The 17,691-nt window shown below is 34.6% G+C and overlaps 1 protein-coding gene across 2 annotated transcripts in view; it reads right to left on the bottom strand.

Annotated features, from left to right (window-relative positions):
• The window catches only part of CDH18 (cadherin 18), a 1,599,127-nt gene that overhangs the window by 155,899 nt on the left and 1,425,537 nt on the right, over positions 1-17,691 (bottom strand). For both annotated transcript variants that reach the window (XM_069101403.1, XM_069101404.1), the window contains one exon: positions 16,883-17,050. In XM_069101403.1, coding sequence (XP_068957504.1) covers positions 16,883-17,050 — 168 coding nt within the window. The remainder of the gene's footprint in view (positions 1-16,882; positions 17,051-17,691) is intronic.

Here is a 17,691-nt window from a genome sequence, read left to right as displayed (position 1 = left end):
AGTTGAATATGAAGGGATGATATCTAAAAAATAAAATTAATGCGTGAAAGAGGAATATATTGGAAGAAGTAGAAAGGGAGAGATAGAATGGGATAAATCACCTCCCATAAAAGAGGCAAGGAAATGCTCATATAATGGAGGGGAAGAGGGTGTAGGTGAGAGGGAGTGAATGAAACTTACTCCCAGTAGGTTTGATTTAAGGAGGGAATAAAATACTCAATTTGGAATTTTTCTGTGAAGTAGGGGATAAAGGGGTAAGAGAGGGAAAGATAGAAGGGAGGGCAGATTAGAGGAGATGTCTATGTAAGCAAAAACTTTTTAAAAGGTAGAAGGTCAAAAGAGAAAATAGAATAAATGGGGGGGGGCAGGATAGGATGGATGGAAATATACTTAATCATTCACAACATAACTAGTATGGAAACATTTTGCATAACTACACATGCATAACCTATACTGGATTACTTACATTCTTTTTTTTCCCTTTTGGATGGCAATTGGGGTTAAGTAACTTGTCCAAGGTTATACTGCTAGTTTGTGTGTGTGTGTGTGGGGGGGGTGTTAAGTGTCTGAGGCCGGAACCAAACTCAGGTTCTTCTGACTCCGGGGCCAGAGCTTTACTCAGTGTGCCACCTAGCCTCCCCAGATTACTTACATTCTTAATAAGGTTCAGTGGGGAGGAAAGAAGGGAGAGAATTTGGAATCCAAAATTTTAAAAACAAAAGTTAAGGGCAGAGCCAAGATGGTTGAGTAAAAGCAGAAACGTGCTTGAGCTCACACTTCAACCACAACCGATACCTGTAAAAAATGACTCAACAAATTTTAGAGCTACAGAAGACACAAAATAAGAGTGAAACAAATCTTCCTCTTAAAGCAGCCTGACAGGTCAATAGGAAGAGTATATCACACTGGACTGGGAGCAGAGCGCAGACCTGTGTGCGCCACACTAGCATAGACCAGAGGCACAGGCTGCCCAGAACAGATCTCATAGGACTGAATCACTGGAAGCTGTGGCAGTTTCCAGATTTCTCAATCCATTAATGCCAAAGAGAAAGCTAAAGGTGAATGGGGAATTTCTGTTGGACCTAGGTGAGAGGAGAGCATGGTCCAGCTGGTCTGACCCCAGCCCTGGGGTGACATAGGTGGAGCTTCTGTGGCATTAGCTGCTTATGGAGCTCCAGGCCCACAGATGGTGGGGGGACCAAATGGCTGATCAGATAGCAAATGCAGGAATCTCCTTGATGGTGCAGCTGCACAAAACCCCAGAAATTTGGGACACAGCACTCTCCACTATGGAAGCAGAGGTCTACCATGGCAAAAAGCTCAAACGTCAAGTAATTGGCTGGCAAGATGAGCAAACAGAGGAAGTGAAATCAGACTATTGAATCATTCTTTGGTGACGATGAAGATCAATACATAGAACCAGAAGAAAACAAAATCAAAACTCCTGCATCGAAAGACTCCAAGAAAAATGTGAATTCGCTGCAGGCCATGGAGGAGGTCAAGAAAGATTCTGAAAATCAAGTAAGAGAAGCAGAGGAAAAATTGGGAAGAAAAATGAGAGTGTTGCAAGAAAATCATAAAAGCAAGTCAACAATTTGCTAAAGGAGACCCCAAAAAATACTAAAGAAAAAAACACCTTAATATAGACTAACTCAAATGGCAAAAAGACTTCCAAAAAGCCAATGAGGAGAAGAATGCCCTAAAAAGCAGAACTGGTCAGATGCAAAAGGAAGTTCTAAAGTTCAATGAAAAAAATAATTCCTTCAAAATTAGATTGGAGTAAATAAAACCTAATGACTTAACAGATCCAAAAGAAAAAAATAAATAGAAGGCAATATGAAGTATTTCATTGGAAAAACCACTGACCTGGAAAATAGATCCAAAACAGATAATTTAAAAGTTATTGGACTACATGAAAGCCATGATAAAAAAAGGAACCTAGCCATCATCTTTCAAGAAATTTTCAAGGAAAACTGCCCTGATATTCTAGAACCACAAGGTAAAAAAGAGATTGAAAGAATTCCTTGCCTCTTGAAAAACATACCAAAAAGAAAACTCCTAAGAATATTATATCCAAATTCCAGAGTTTCCAGGTCAAGGAGAAAATATTTCAAGCAGTCAGAAAGAAACAGTTTGAATATTGTGGAAATTCAATGAGGATAACACAGGATATAACTGGTTCTACATTAAGGAATGGAAGGACTTGGAATATGATATTCCAGAGATCAAAGGAGCTAGAATTAAAACCAAGAATCATCTTGCCCTACAATAAAGTAAGGGATAAAGGGCTAAGGGGGGATATAAGAGAGGGCAGAATGGGGGGAAGGAGTATTCAGTATGCTTGCCACCTTGGGGTAGGAGGTAGGGGAGAGATGAGAATATTTATAACTCAAAATCTTGTGGAAATGAATATTGAAAACTAAAAATAAATAAATAAATTCTGGAAGAAAAAATAAAAATAAATGTTAAAAATTGTTTTTACATGCAACTGGGAAATAAGATATACTGGGGTATATAACTCTATCTTGCTGTTCACAAAAGTAAGGGGGAAAGTGATAAGCAAGGATGTATTGAGGTGATAGAAAAGAGGGCAGCTTGTGGAAGGAGTAATCTGAATTCATGCCTTCTCAGTTTTGGGGGGAGAGCATTTGATTCTCAAAATCTCATGGAAATGAATATTGAAAACTAAACATGAATTATTTTAAAAAATTTAAAAAGTCATGGGACATAAAAAGATGATATCCTCTCAATTGACATTCATAAAAAAAAATTGCCCCATGTTCTATTTCATGATAATCTTCTCCTCTCATTTTTCACTGGCTCATTCAATAATGATTTAAGAAGTACCCAGTACATTCAGGCACTAGTAAGCTTTGGATACAGAAAGAAAAAAATGGAAGTTAACACCCTCAAGGGGATTTTTTTTTGCAGGAGAAGGAAAATCACATATACAACTGTGTAAATAAACATGTTCAAGGTAAATATAAAGTAATTGTAAAAGGCAGAAAGTACTTGACACTTCTCTAGTACTCCTCAAAGCTATAGAGTACCATAACTCTCAGAATGAGCTGGGGAGGGATTGAAGATAAGGTATCATGAAGCACATGACATGTGAATTGAGCCTGGAAAGTATTTATGAATTTAATGAAATTGAAATAAAAGACATATACTTCAAAGCGACCATGCATGTGAAGACTTAGTGGTTAGAGATAAAATGCCATATCTGAGGAATAGTAAGTAGACCAGTGTACCTGGAACATTGTTTTGGGGGAATACTAGATAAAGTTAGTCTGAAAACAGATTTAAATTTCAGATGTTTTTGTATTTGATCTGCAACTTCTTCTAAAGGAGAGTGGTATGGTCAGACTTGTGTTTTGGAAATATTGGATTGACATTTATGTATAAAATGGATCGAAGAAAGCAGATACTGAAGATAGGAAGTCCCATTAAGGGGCTGTTGCAATAGTTAAAGAAAAAGGAGAGAACGTGAATCCAGGTGGGGACTCAGTGAGTAGAAAAAAAGGCACAGAAATAAGAAAAGTAAATATACAAATATATAATTTTGGGCAAAATTATAACTACATAATATAGCATTTCAGTTTTCTAAAATAATTAAGGAACAAAGTATTCTGGAAATCTCAAGCTTTAAAACACCAAATGATTTTATTTCTAATTTTTAAAGTTTTTTTAAGTTTTTATTAAAATAATTTTTTAATTTATATTATTAATTAAAATAAGTTTTTAAGTTACTTATTTTCTTTGATATCTTCTTTTCTTTTTAACATTGTCATAGTTATTTCTTGTATCTTTCATACTCCCCTTTTTAGAGAGCTGTCTCATATCATAGTTGTTTTTAAAGACAATGGGAAAATATAAAAACATAAGAGGGAAAAATCAGGACAACTGCTTAATACATTGAAAACATCAGGAAACGTGTAAAGCATTAACTCTTATGGATCTCCCACATCTATGAAGGAGTGGGCTAGATTATTCTCTCCTATTTCTTCATTTAAGTCCTGCTTAATCTTTGTGATTTTTTTTTACATTCACTTTTGTGTCTGTTGCTTTTTTTTTGTTTTTTATACAAGTGTTCCTTCCATTTTACCTTGATATAATTATGTATTTTCTTTTCTTGTCTATGCTAACTTCAGAATACATCAGTCCATGTAGATCTTCCTATACTTCTCAGTATTCATCACGCCCACCATTTCTTTTAGCACAGTATTATTCCATTACATTCATGGACCACAATTGTTTACTCATTCCCAAATCAATGGGCATCTAATTTGTTTCTAATCTTTCCTGTCATAAAAGGTGCCACTATAAAATTTTTGTTGTTGTGGTTTTGTGATTTGTCCTTCATTCTCTAGGAAAATCATATCAGGAAGATGATGAAATGACTTGCAATTGACTTTGATTTGAGGGAGGACTGTGCAAAGTCACCAGCTTTACTTTCTTCTCCAGAGTCATCTGGGTCCAGTGGTCAGATATCGATCAGGATGACTAGTGATGGCCTAGGATGCAGTGGGACACCTTGGTCCTTTTAAGCTAAGGTCTTTTCAGGTTCTCACTTTGAAGGAGGTAATACTCATTCAGTAAATAGCTCTCTTTAAGAAGTCATTCAAGGGATGGTCCCTTTAATTAAAAAAAATTACATTGGGAAGGGAAGATCCTCAAGGTTGCTGGCTAAAAGAGAAAAATTACTTTTTGTATTCACTCTGAGACAGGAGGGCCCCAAAATAACCTGTAAGTGGTGCTTGGGTAGGGACCTATTGCTTTTCAATCCCTGAGATCAGAGAGAATTAGGTTTAAGGCTTTCTCTTTGAGAAAGAAATCTAGCCTGTAAATGCCAAGTTAACTAGGTAGCTCTTGGCCATTAAAATTTACCTTCCTTTGGGCAGAACCGCCTGAGGTAAGGAGAGAGGAGAGAATGTTTGGTGCATGTGGGGACTTCTTTCTTATTAATGGCTACCTTGGGGCTATAAGCCCAATAACAGAACGTCTAGTTCAAAGAGTATGAATATTTTAGAAAATAGAAATTGTTTTCTGAAATAGTTGTACCACCAACAATGTATTACTAGTCTGCAACCTCTCTCATATTAACTATTGACATTTTTGCTCATTTTTGCTCAATTTCCAGGTATGAGGTGAAATTCAGGGTCATTCTGATTTGTATTGTTCTTATTATTAGTGATTTGGAATATCCTTTCATGTGGTTGTGAAAATTTTGCAATTCTTTTTGAGTACTGTTCCTTAATATGCTTTGACCAGTTATTTATTGAAGCATGACTCAAAAAAAAATAGTTCTTTCACTCACCATTTACACAAAATCTTACAGTGAAGTCAACAATACAAAAAACAAATGAATAAAAAACCTCACAACTCTTTTAAACTTCCAAAATATGATGGTGTCAAATTTACATTATAAATAAGTCCTCTACCTTAGAGGACCTTTATCATTCTATAGACTTCCCTCAGGCAGTTCGGTGATATGCCCTGCTAATGTTCTTAGGAGGACAATTTCTTCTGTCCCCATCTGGAGCCCAGTAAATATTCTTTAGCATTGTCTATTTCTTCAGAGAAAAAAATAAAACAAATAAATAAAACCTCTTCCTGTCCAAAATTTTAATAACTTCTGCCAGTTTGAAGGACAATTGAGTTTTGAGGAAATACCTTAGAAGAAGCTCAAATTATTAGTCACAGGCCTAATATTACAGGTGGGTTTAGAGATAAGTATCACTCCCAAACACACACACACACACACACACACACATACACAGTCTGAGTAATTCTCCCCTAGCAACTCTGCTTGATTTCAACTCCTTGGAACATTATCTCTAATGATTTTTTTTCATAGAAGTCTTTTAAAAAATTGCATATGCTACCAATGAGAATCTATGTATGAGTTAGCTTTGCTAAACTGCTTTTTTTGCTCATTTTAAAAATCTTCCTCTCTCAAGGTTGAGAATGGGGAGATATTGGAAGTTGGAGTAATTAAAAAAAAATACAATATAGCTTCAATAAAAGTTAAATTTAAAATAAAGATAACAATTTCTGAAATGTCTCATTCCCTTCTATGTTTTAGTTATCAGGTATAATTTAGCCTATTTTTAACCTCAATCAATCACCATTATCATAAATGACAATTATGCTATAATTATTGATTACTTAAGTTATTGGGCTACTCATTCAGGGATATACATAAGCTTGATTTTGTGAATCAATATTTTCAATCAACTTTTTTTTTCTGCCTAAAATTCAAATATTGTGTATGTAGCCAAATGATTTCCAGGAAGGACTGCTAAAAATAATTAGCGAATTAAAGGGTAATGCTACATCACTAATGTTATTTTTCTTGACCTCAACAAAATTTACACCATCATCTTCATAATTTCAACTTGCTTCTTTTTAGTAGCATTAAAAATATTCCCATAGCACAAGGAGTCATTTAATAATTATAGTTAAAACACGTACATGGTTTTATGGGAACACTGCCTAGACAGTATTTTTTCCACCATTAGAGACCTGTTGCAGTTTCTCAATATTAGACATAAATGAGGCTATGGGGTTTTGGCTTACTTCCTAGTTCTGAGTGGTGCCAGATTCTTGGGGTTTTCCTAGTCTGTCTTTTCATATTCACTACTTTATTTTTCTTCAGCTAGTTTCATAATTCCAAGCTAAGTTTTAAGCACCTTGAAAGCAATACTTAAAATACTGTACTGTTACATTCTTGAAAAAAACAATTTAAAGAAAGGTTAGAATATTTAATGAAGACTTAAACAAATAGGCACAGGGTTACGTATTTCAGTTCAGTAAACATTTCTTTATAAATCATTCTATATACAATAAATCTTCACTTATCCAAATACAACCTTAACTATTTGGAATGCAGGAATAAATGATAAAGTGAATAAAAATGACACCCAAATAGCTGAAAGAAAAATCACAAAGTTCACTCATGTATATTGATTATGGAAGAAACTTTGATGCTTTTATACAGCACTTTTTTTTTACAAGTGAATTTTACAACATGGTTGTCTGATTTCCCAGACAATAGTAGGTTAAAAGCAGCAAATTGAAGGGTGTAAAGATCTAAAAGAGAAATGGACATAACAGGACCATGTAATGACAGCTGACAGTCACTTATCCAAAAAGCATTTATTAAGTACTTAATATGTTCCAGGCACTTTGTTAAATACTGGAATAAAAAAGGGGGAGGCAATAACGCAGTTCTTAACTTCAAGAAGCTTATATTATATTGGGGAAGACAACATGCAAATAACTTCATACACACAAATTATAATCAGTGTAAATGCAAGCCTTATTTATAGAGAAAGCACAAAAGGGTAAGAGGCAAGAAAAAGCCTACAGCAGGAGATGGGATTTTACCTGAAATATGTCAGGGAAGTTAGGAGGCAGATTTGAGGAAAGAGCATTTCAGACATGGGAGACAGCCAGTGAAAAGTCAGTAGATGAAGTATCATATTTGAAGAACAGCAAATAGTAGGGTTTAAAGTAAATGGGGGGGGGGATAAAATGTAAGAAAGCTGGAATTGTAGAAAGAAGCCCTGTGATGAAGGACTTTACATGCCAAAAAGAAAGTTTTATAATTGATCCTGTGATTAGCAGGGAGTTTATTGAATATGAAGATAGGCATAGTCAGATCTACACTTAGGAAAATCACTTAGGCAGCTAAATGAAAGATGGATCAGATTGTGGCTAAACAAGTTGAAGAGACCAGACAGAAAGGTATTGTAATCATCCAGGTGAAATGTGCTGAAGGTTTGTACCAGGTTGTGTGGAGAGAAGGAAGCATTTATGAGACTGATGTTGTGAAGGTAAAAATAATAAAACTTTACAATAGGGTTAGAACAGATTAAAGGTGACATAGATATTTCAATAATAGGTGACTGGGAGAAGAGTGGTGCCATGCATACTAATATAAAAGGTGAAAGGAGGTGATTGGATGACGAGGATGAGGGAAGAAAATGACTTCTCTTTTGGACATGTTGAATTTGAGTTATATATGGAACATAGTTTAAGATATCAAAAAGTCAGTTGGTGAAACAGGACTATACGTCAGGGGAGAGACTAGGATTCAATATGCAGATTGAGAAATAATAAGCATAGAGATAGCTGATGGGAGCTGATGAGATCACCAAATCAAATATTATTATAGAAGGAGAAGTGAAGGGTGCCCAGGACAAACTGTGGGGAACATCTATAATTAGTTGAAACACCCTAAAGAAAGAGCAAAGAAGACTGAAAAAGGGTAGTGGAGCCATGAATAGTCACTCATGCCTGAGATGACTGAACAACAACATGGGTCAGTAACAGGGCTAAGCACATTACAATTATTATTTTATTTGATGAGGAGGAGGATTGAGAAAAGTTGATTAGATATGAAAATTAAGAGCACATTGGTAACTTAGGAAAGAAGTTTCAGTTGAATTTGGAATGCAGATTGCAGAGGGATTACAAGTGAGAAAAGAGGAAATAGAGTTACCTACATTAGACAGCTTTTTCATTGGAAACCTGATAATGAGAGAAAAAGCAAAAAAAAACTCCCCATCATATATACATACATACACATATATACTTATACAAATACGTATGTGTATGTGTGTGTGTATGCAGAAAAAATGGAGAAAAAAAAAGTCAGAGATCTCTGTGCTCATTTTCAGTTTGGGGCAAATATTATTCCACTCCTAATAAGTGCTGAGAAAACACTCTATAATACACAGTACAGAAACAGATTTCATAATAAGGATTTTGAATAATTAATAAAATGTTCATTTATATTCCTAATAGTGTGCTTAAATTGCTAAGTTAGTATGCAATTCATTTTAGAAAGACCTCCATCCTAAATGTTCTAAAACAATTTGTTGTGATGGTTATTGTTTGAGTTTTAGTACTGAAAGGATTAAACTTCAGAATTCCCTTCCTGATTCTGATGTAAAAAAGAACTATTTGTGCATTTGTAACTTTTATACCCTGGGAAACCACCTACAAACAAACTGTTTATTTTAATTTGAGGTTCAGATGAACATTTAATATAAGTGTGAATGAATCTTCTCAAAAAGCAATGAATATTCTCCTTCCCTTGATCTCATTATAAAATGTCAATTCATCTCTTTCACACCCCACACCCAATTTCTATCATTAATAAACTGGAAAAAAATCATTAGTTCAGTTTTGCCTTCTACCAAATATTTGTCATTAACTATTTTTAACATCAATTTTTTGAAGAGGATTCTGGGAAGAAGACAGAGTATGTCAGAAAGTTCCAAGCTCTCAAGATTTTCCTCCACAAAAGAGTTAAAATAGCACCTTAGGGTGAACAAATTGTGGGTGGAGATAAAAAAGAATAGGGGAGCAACCTGCATCTTCTTGGGACAATTTGAGAAGATCTAAAGAAAAATTCTAGTGCAAGGTTTGGTCCCTGTGAAGAGTAAACACTTCCAGCCTAAGTTCTATTTTAATAATTAGCAGCAGGTAAACAGTAAGTGGAAAGTCCTGGGGTTGGTTGGTTTGAGAGTCTATAAGATAGCAAAAGGATTTGGGCTTTTGAGCCTGGGAAGATTGAGGGAACTCTCTCCCTGACATGGAACACCAGACCCAGCTATGCTGCAAAGAGGGACAGAGGGCAAAAGTAACCAGCACATGCCTGGTGAATGAAGAAAAGGTGGGGCAGAAAGATCCTGACTGTGGGCATTTATAGCAGATTTGAGGTTTGGCTTTGGTTTCAGGCTAGAGAAGAGAACTGAAGATGCAGCAGAATCTCGTATACCCCAGGGTTAGAGATGATTACAAAAATTAATCTATTACCACAAAAAAAAATTGCACAGGTAAAGGAGAAAGAATCCAACCACACAAAGTTATTATGGGAATAGAGATGACTGGGGCGCATCTTCAGAGGAGGATACTGAAGTAAATAAACCCCCACAAAGTAACATCAAGTGGTCACTTGTCCAAAAAGAATTCATAGAAGATCCTTAAAAACTCTTTAAAAATCAAATGATAAAGATGGAGGAAAAACTAAAAAAAAAAAAGAATAATTCAAGAAAAACAAGGTTATGAAAGGAAAGTCAACCAACTAGAAAAGGAGACACAGGAGCTTTCCCCCCCCCTTTTTTAGAGGGGGGAAGGCAGGGAAACTGAGGTTAAGTGACTTGCCCAAGGTCACAAGGCTACTACTAAGTGTTGTGTCAAGCAAGATTTGAACTCAGGTCCTCCTGACTCTAGGACAAGCGCTCTATTCATTGCACCACTTAGACCCCCTGAGATCCAGAATATTAAGGAAGAAAATGACACCCTGAAAATTAGAATTGGGTAAAGTGAAGTTAGTGAAAATATGAGATCAAGAAATAATTAAACAAAAAAATTAAAAAAGAAATAAACACAATTTGAATAATGAAAAAATAGATAAGAAAGTGAAACATCTTATAAGAAAACAATAGATTTGCAAAATAGATCAAGAAGAGAAAATGTAAAAACAATTGGACTAACTGAAAGTCATGATCAAAAAAGAATTTTGTCATAATATAATATAAGAAATAATTAAAGAGAATTGTCCTGAAGCATTATAACAATTTGGGAGGGGGAGTAGAAATAGAAAAAAAAAAATCCTTCAATCACCACTTACAATAGATCCTATGAGGAAAATTCATAGGAATATCATAGTCAAATTCCAAAATCCCTGTTCAAGGAAAAAAATATTAAAAGCATCAAGATTAAATATGTTTAAATATGGTGGAGCAACAATTGGAATCACACAAAATGTAGCAGCAGAGACCTTAATGGACTGCAGGTATTTAAACACAATATACTGAAGAGCAAAAGAACTGGGCTTCTGGCCAAAAATATCACACCCAGAAAAGTTAAGTATTATCTTGAAGGAAAGAAAAAATGGATATTTGATAAACTCTCAGACTTTCAAGACTTCATTAAAAAATACTAAACTTAATAGAAGATTTGACATACAAAAACCAAAAGAAATGTAAGGTACAAGTCAAAGACTGATTTTAAGGGATTCATAAAGAAAGACTGTTTAAAATGTAAAATGTAAGATGCATGTCTAAGATTTTTATTAAGAATTGGGTAGCTCTTAATAAAGACTGGAGTAAACTTGACTATGATATTAATTTAAAAAGTAAAACCATTTAGGAATAGTGGAAAAGGGTAATTATTTTATACAAACAAGGTACAAGAGGAAGAATCAATATATAGGAATTAGATGGGGTAGGAGGGCTGGTAGTTCTGGTATCCTACTTTCATCAGGAATGGGTTTAAGAGGGAATAATACATATATATTGAGAAGAATATAAAAGACTTTTAAATTAAGAAGAAATAAAATGGTAGGGTCATAGGGAGGAGGCAGGGGACAAAGTGGATATTCCTTCCCAGGGGAGGGAAATAGGTAAAAGGGGATTACAAAAGCATGTTTAGATTTATGGAAATGGGAGAACAGGGAAGGAATCCTTGAAGGGGGAGGTAGGCAAGTAATAGGAAGTCAAGGTAATGGGTAGAAGTAAATAGAGAAGGCAGGAGGTATAGGAAACTTTGGATATACACAAACATATAAAAGCAAAAATCAGGAGTAGAATATATTTGGGAAAGTATGTGTCTATATATGTATGTATGTACATATATATGTATATGTATATAGCTACAGATATAGAGAAACATATCTAAACTTTATTGTAACCTTCTGGGAGAAGAGGCATGGGAGAGGGAAAAAAAGAACAAAGTAAAAAGTACACAGCAGAGAACAAAAGGAAACTCACAAGGAAGCAAAGAAAAGATGGATAAATATATTATTTATCATGCAGCCTTTCTTGGAATGAAAATTTGTTGTTACATATTTTGAATCCTCTCTTATGTTCTACTATGTACATGGCAGTTTTTTCTTTATATTGATGTTCCAATATTTTTTCTTTCTTTATATTTATGTTCCAATATTTAAGTTTATGATATGCTTTTGTTTCTTTTCTCTATTCTGTATTTGTGTTTTGACCCTTGTCTAAAATAAAATTTAAAAAATATATGTCAATTTTCTAACCATTCATTATTTCTATTCTTATTTAACTTTTTGAGGCTACATCTCCCTGTTCTGCCAAGGCTGTAAATGAAGTGACCACTCTCGAACCAAGTCCCACTACTGAATGGTACGGGAACTTTGTCTTCCCCCATTTCTGACCTGAGCCAGTTGGACCCTCTTTAGAAACCTTGTGGGTGCCTCCACATCTGTAAGAAGCACCATGTTAATGCAAAACTTTGTGTGGACACACAGTTGGCTTAGCCTATTGCTGCTGAGAACTCTTAACCTCAAGGGATGCATTGGTTTCATCATTCTTCAACAGCAGAGATTATCATTATGTACCACCATACCTGGCATCTTCCTTCATTCCCAATAAAATTTGAAATAAATTATTTCACTGACAATGAAATTTGTGCTTTTATATTTTTTCTTGTTTTTCTTTAACATATTGGAAGAACATGATTTTCTAAATAAAATTGTATACACATACACACACACACACACACATATATATATATACACATATACACAGACACATATATACCCATATATTTACACACACACACACACACACACAACAATCTGCCTAGTTTCCAAAGAGGCAGCTTATAATACTGGGTAGAATAGTGTATAAAAAGCCTCAGGATCAGGAAAACCTGGGTCTAAGTCTTGCCTAACACATACTGACTCTTGATTCTAGTCAAGTCACTTAACTTCTCAGAGTCCCCAAGCAATTCTCTAAAGATCAATTACATTATCCATTAGCTAAGACAGTTCCCTCTAGAGGAATTCCTTATATGAATGAAATCTCAGACCCAAACAGCCCTACTCTCATAAACAACAACTACCACTACTGCAACTACTACCACCTCTCTAGCTATTTAAACCATACACTACAATTAAAGTCCTATATATGTAATTATACTTAAATGATAACTTTGGAAATTGAGATTGTCTCTTTGCATCTGGTTGGGATCAAATCTCTATGTCTCCAAAATCTAGCAGAAAATAGCCATTTAATGAATGTTTGGTGAATAGAAATGAATTATTCTGATGAAAGTTTATATAGTATACTTATAAATTTATGTCATAACTTTATGTATTATATATACTTGAGTTGTAAATCATCAAATATGTGTTCATTAGATTAGTCAGTTATAGGCATATATTCAGCTTTGTACTAAATGCATTTCTGATGTCAATGACTAAAAGACAGCATGAGATAAGTAGCTTACATAGAGTATTTTTAGTGTTTTCTAAAACATAATTGCTCAGCAGACAGTCGTATACACTGTGGGAAACATGTTAAGCTGTTTGGAGAACATTATTTGAAAGGGAACCTGAGTTCTCACACTCCGTGGAATACATAAATCTATGTATTATATCCATAATGTCCTCCATTTGACAAACTGATTCATTCAAAAAATAAATTTTTCTCTCTTTCTATCTCTTTCTGCCTTATGCATCTTTCTGTGTCTTTTTCTACCTTTTCTATTTTGTACTTTGCATTACGTATAAATTTATGAATCCCACATTTCATAAACTCCAATCCTCCTCCTAAATAATTTCATACAAAGAATATTAACATAGCTCTCCCTGAATATACAATTATGTTCTAAATTATGCTTTAGAATAGATAAGAGAATACCTCACTATAAGCTATTTCTCTTATGCTGATACTGAATCATCATGAAGTCAACAAAGTGTATAGTGCAGTCTGAGTGGGAAAGGTTTTTTAAACAAGTCAGAATTTATAGGTTGTAAGACAGTTCGCTTCATTTCCAACTTCTCAGAACATTATCTCAATGTTTCTGAAGGAGTTCACTCCTGTCAATCACTAAATTCAGAGTGCTATTTTGTGTGACTATTAGAGGAAAAACAGATCTTATTGAATATAATGAACTCACTTAAGGTGTATCTGAATTGAGTGCCCATGCCAGGTAGAATTAGTGTTTTCTCACGATTCCTTGGAAGGTTCCAACATTAAAAATTTTGTTGTTCAAACTACTTAAAAGAAGAATGTTTCCCTATCTTCTTCATGATAATTTTTATTTTCTCTAAAAAAGCCTACTAACTATTTTGATGAATATACAAAAGTCATCATTTCCTATCCCTTGTATATAGCTCCATAGAACAAAAAGCCTAGCACTACTGATTAAAACACAGTTGTTGTTGCTGTTTTTTTGAGGAGGGAGAAATATTTTTATGCAGTTTATCAGATAAAGGTCTCATATTCTCTCTCTCTGTATGTTTGCATGTATATATGTATACATACATATGTGTGTATGTATATATGAACACACACTGTATGTATATGCACACACATATAAAACTTTGTCAAATCTATAAAGATATGATTCATTACCCAATTGATAAATGGCCAAAGGATATGATCAGGCAATTTTCTGAAGAAGAAATAAATCCTATAGTCATATGAAAAAGATGCTCTAAATCATTATTGATTAAAGAAATAAAAATTAAAACAACCTTGACATATCATTTTGCAGCTATCAGATTGGCTAAAATGATAGAAGAGGAAAAGTGACAAAATTTGGAGGGGATGTGGAAAAATTGTGACACTGATTCATTATTGGTGGAATTGTGAACTGACCCAACCACTTTGGGGAGCAATCTGGAATTATGTCCCAAAAGATACTGAACTATCCATATACCCTTTGACCCAGAAATATCACTACTTGGTCTGTTTCCAAAGATAATTGGGGAAAAAATGAAAAGATGCATGGTGTAAAGTGTTTATAGCAACTCTCTTTGTGGTGGCAAAGAACTGGAAATTGCAGGGATGCCATCAATTGGGGAATGGTTAAACAAGTTGTGATATATGATTGTGATGGAATACTACTGTGCTATAAGAAATGATGAGCTTGGGGCAGCTAGATGGCTCAGAAAATAGAGCACCAGCCCTGGAGTTAGGAGGACCTGAGTTCAAATCTGGCCTCAGACAATTAACACTTACTAGCCATGTGACCTTGGGCAAGTCACTTAACCCCAATTGCCCTGCCAAAAAAACAACAAAAAAAGGAATGATGAGCTCAATGATTTCAGAAAAAAAAAACATTGAAATACTTGAATGAAATGATGAAGAGCCAAATGAACAGAGCCAAGAAGATTGTATACAGTAACAACAATATAGTTTTAAGAATGACTTTGAGCCAATAAGTTATTTTGTCTATTATAAATACAGAAATAAACTATAAGGGACATATAAAGAAAGATGCTATCTGCATCCATAGAAAGAACTGATAAATGGAAATATGCATAGAATAACTTTACATGTATGTATCTGTGTCTACTGGTAGCCATCTCTAGGGGGGTTAGGGGGTGGAGGGAAAACAATTTACATGATAATTGTTGTATATTTGAAAGGAATAGCAAGTTTTAGATATAGAGTTGAATATGAAACCATATTTTTTTTATTGTGCAATGTTGTGGAAAGACTTGTTTTATCTCATAACAGCCATTCATTCACTTTCCCTTTCTTCCTACAACTTTGATCCTCACCCTCACTCACTCACATAAATACTCACACAAACATAAAACCCTCATGAGAACAGGCTGAAATGAAGTTGAAGCACAAAATGTACTGAAAAATATTTCCTTTTTATTATAAAAGTATAGGGACATTGGATAGAGTGCTGGTCCTAGAGTCAGAAAGATTCATCTTCCTGGATTCAAACCTGGCCTTAGACACTTACTCACTATGTGACCTTATACAAGTCAGTTAACCCTTTTTATATCAGATTCTATATCTGTAAAATGAGCGGGAGAAAGAAATATCAAGCCACTTCAGTGTCTTTGCCAAGAGAACCCAAATGGGTAAACAAAGTTTTTGATGTTACCGAAAAAAACCAAACAACAAGAAGAGCATTAAAACATTGAAACTCTAAAATAGCCATGAATAGCCCCAGATGTATACCAGTAAAAGCAAGAATACCATGAAGTACCATGAGGAGGATCCTGCCATAGTACCAGTAAGGTGCTTTCCTGTACACAATTCTCATTTTTTTTCTGCTCCTGTAAGGGATAAACATTATATGGAGGCACTTTTTAGCTTTTCTTCCTTTTCAGGCTTATAGAGTTATTATTTTTCACTCTTAGCAGATTCAAGGAATTATCGTCATGCTAAGCCCACCCCCTTCACTCTGACTCCCAATTTACTAGAAGGGAGATTTGGTTTCAGTCAGTGAAAATATTTCCACACTATGTGAATGCTTGTGGTAGTGAAGATTCTACTATTGTACTATATATCCCAAGCCTCAAGCAAACAAAATTTGTAATATATTCCTCCATACACAGGGACAGATCTAAATCAAGCTTAATGCTAGATATATGTCTACTTTATCTTAGACAAGCACTTTCATTCATTTATTCATTCTCCAATCTCATTCTTTTATTTTTCTTCCTACTATATGTCTTTGTACGTGATATAACACATACTCTATGATATCTATATGATTTTCTTAAAGAATATTCATCTATAATAGCAAGTTCTTAGTCCTCAATACATTGTTCAACTATCTCATTTATTCTGACTTTCTGAAGCCAAATGCCATTTTGAATTCCTAAATGCCAATATAATTTTCCATGGGGAATTAGAGAGAGTTTGATTTGGTTGCATTTTTTTTAACTCTAAGGCTTCCCATTAATCCTCAGTGCCACAGGAAGACCATCCTTCACAACCAAATGATCCCATTTATTAAAAATACTCTTGTGATGAAGTGGTCATCTTTTTTTGCATTATTCAAATGAATTTTGCCTTGAAATTCACTGAAAAGAACAATAAAAACATTAATCTTTAATGAAAATCATTAAATTTGTACATACTCTGTGGAAATCTAGGTGGGTTGTCATTGACATCTGAGAGTGTAATATTGACAGTGGTGGACCCTGAAAGGCCTCCAACTTGCCCGGCCATATCTTTGGCTTGAATTACCACAGAATAATGCTCTCTGGCTTCCCTGTCCATGTTATGCAGGGCCGTCCTTATAACTCCTGTAATATAGGGGAGAGGGGGAAAAGAGAGAGAGAGAGAAAGCAAGAGAGAGATCAGCATTAATTGAACATTTACATGTACATGTGTGTCCTCTAAAAAATGACTTTGATGTGATTTACTTAGAAGTTAGTAACAGGTATCTGTCACAAGAAATTTCTTATACAAATAACTAGATATTTTCTTCAGAATATTCCATCACAAAATTTACTTCAAATCACTTGCTAGAAGGAATTTCACCATTGGCAAATGAATTTGCTTCTTTGACAAGAATGTTCATAAAGGGCAGCACATTTAATATAATGATAATAATAATAACTAACAGCAATATGAAAACCCCATCATTCATTGTAGATTCATACTCAAAGCTTCCTCTCTTGCAGCCAAAGGATCTGATTGTTGCCAGGACCCAGGCCCACTACACAACTTCCTAATATTTTCAAACTCAGTTTCTGAGGACAGTAATTCAATTGATCTTTCCTTAAAAGGATATGTCCTTTGATTTCTATGACCATTGTATTGACTTTCCTGTCCAAAACCTTCCCCTCTCTCTTTCTCTCCCTCTCCCTCTCTCTGTCTCTCTCCTCCTTCCTTCCTTCTTTTCTTTTCTTTTCTTTTCTTTTCTTTTCTTTTCTTTTCTTTT

Source organism: Petaurus breviceps, unplaced genomic scaffold (assembly GCF_028583685.1).
Source record: "Petaurus breviceps papuanus isolate PSGF00001 unplaced genomic scaffold, PetGlider_PUasm1.0 47, whole genome shotgun sequence".
NCBI classification, from domain to species: domain Eukaryota; kingdom Metazoa; phylum Chordata; class Mammalia; order Diprotodontia; family Petauridae; genus Petaurus; species Petaurus breviceps.
The sequence above is the reverse complement of the archived record's forward strand: the minus strand, read 5'-3'. Positions and strand labels throughout refer to the sequence as shown.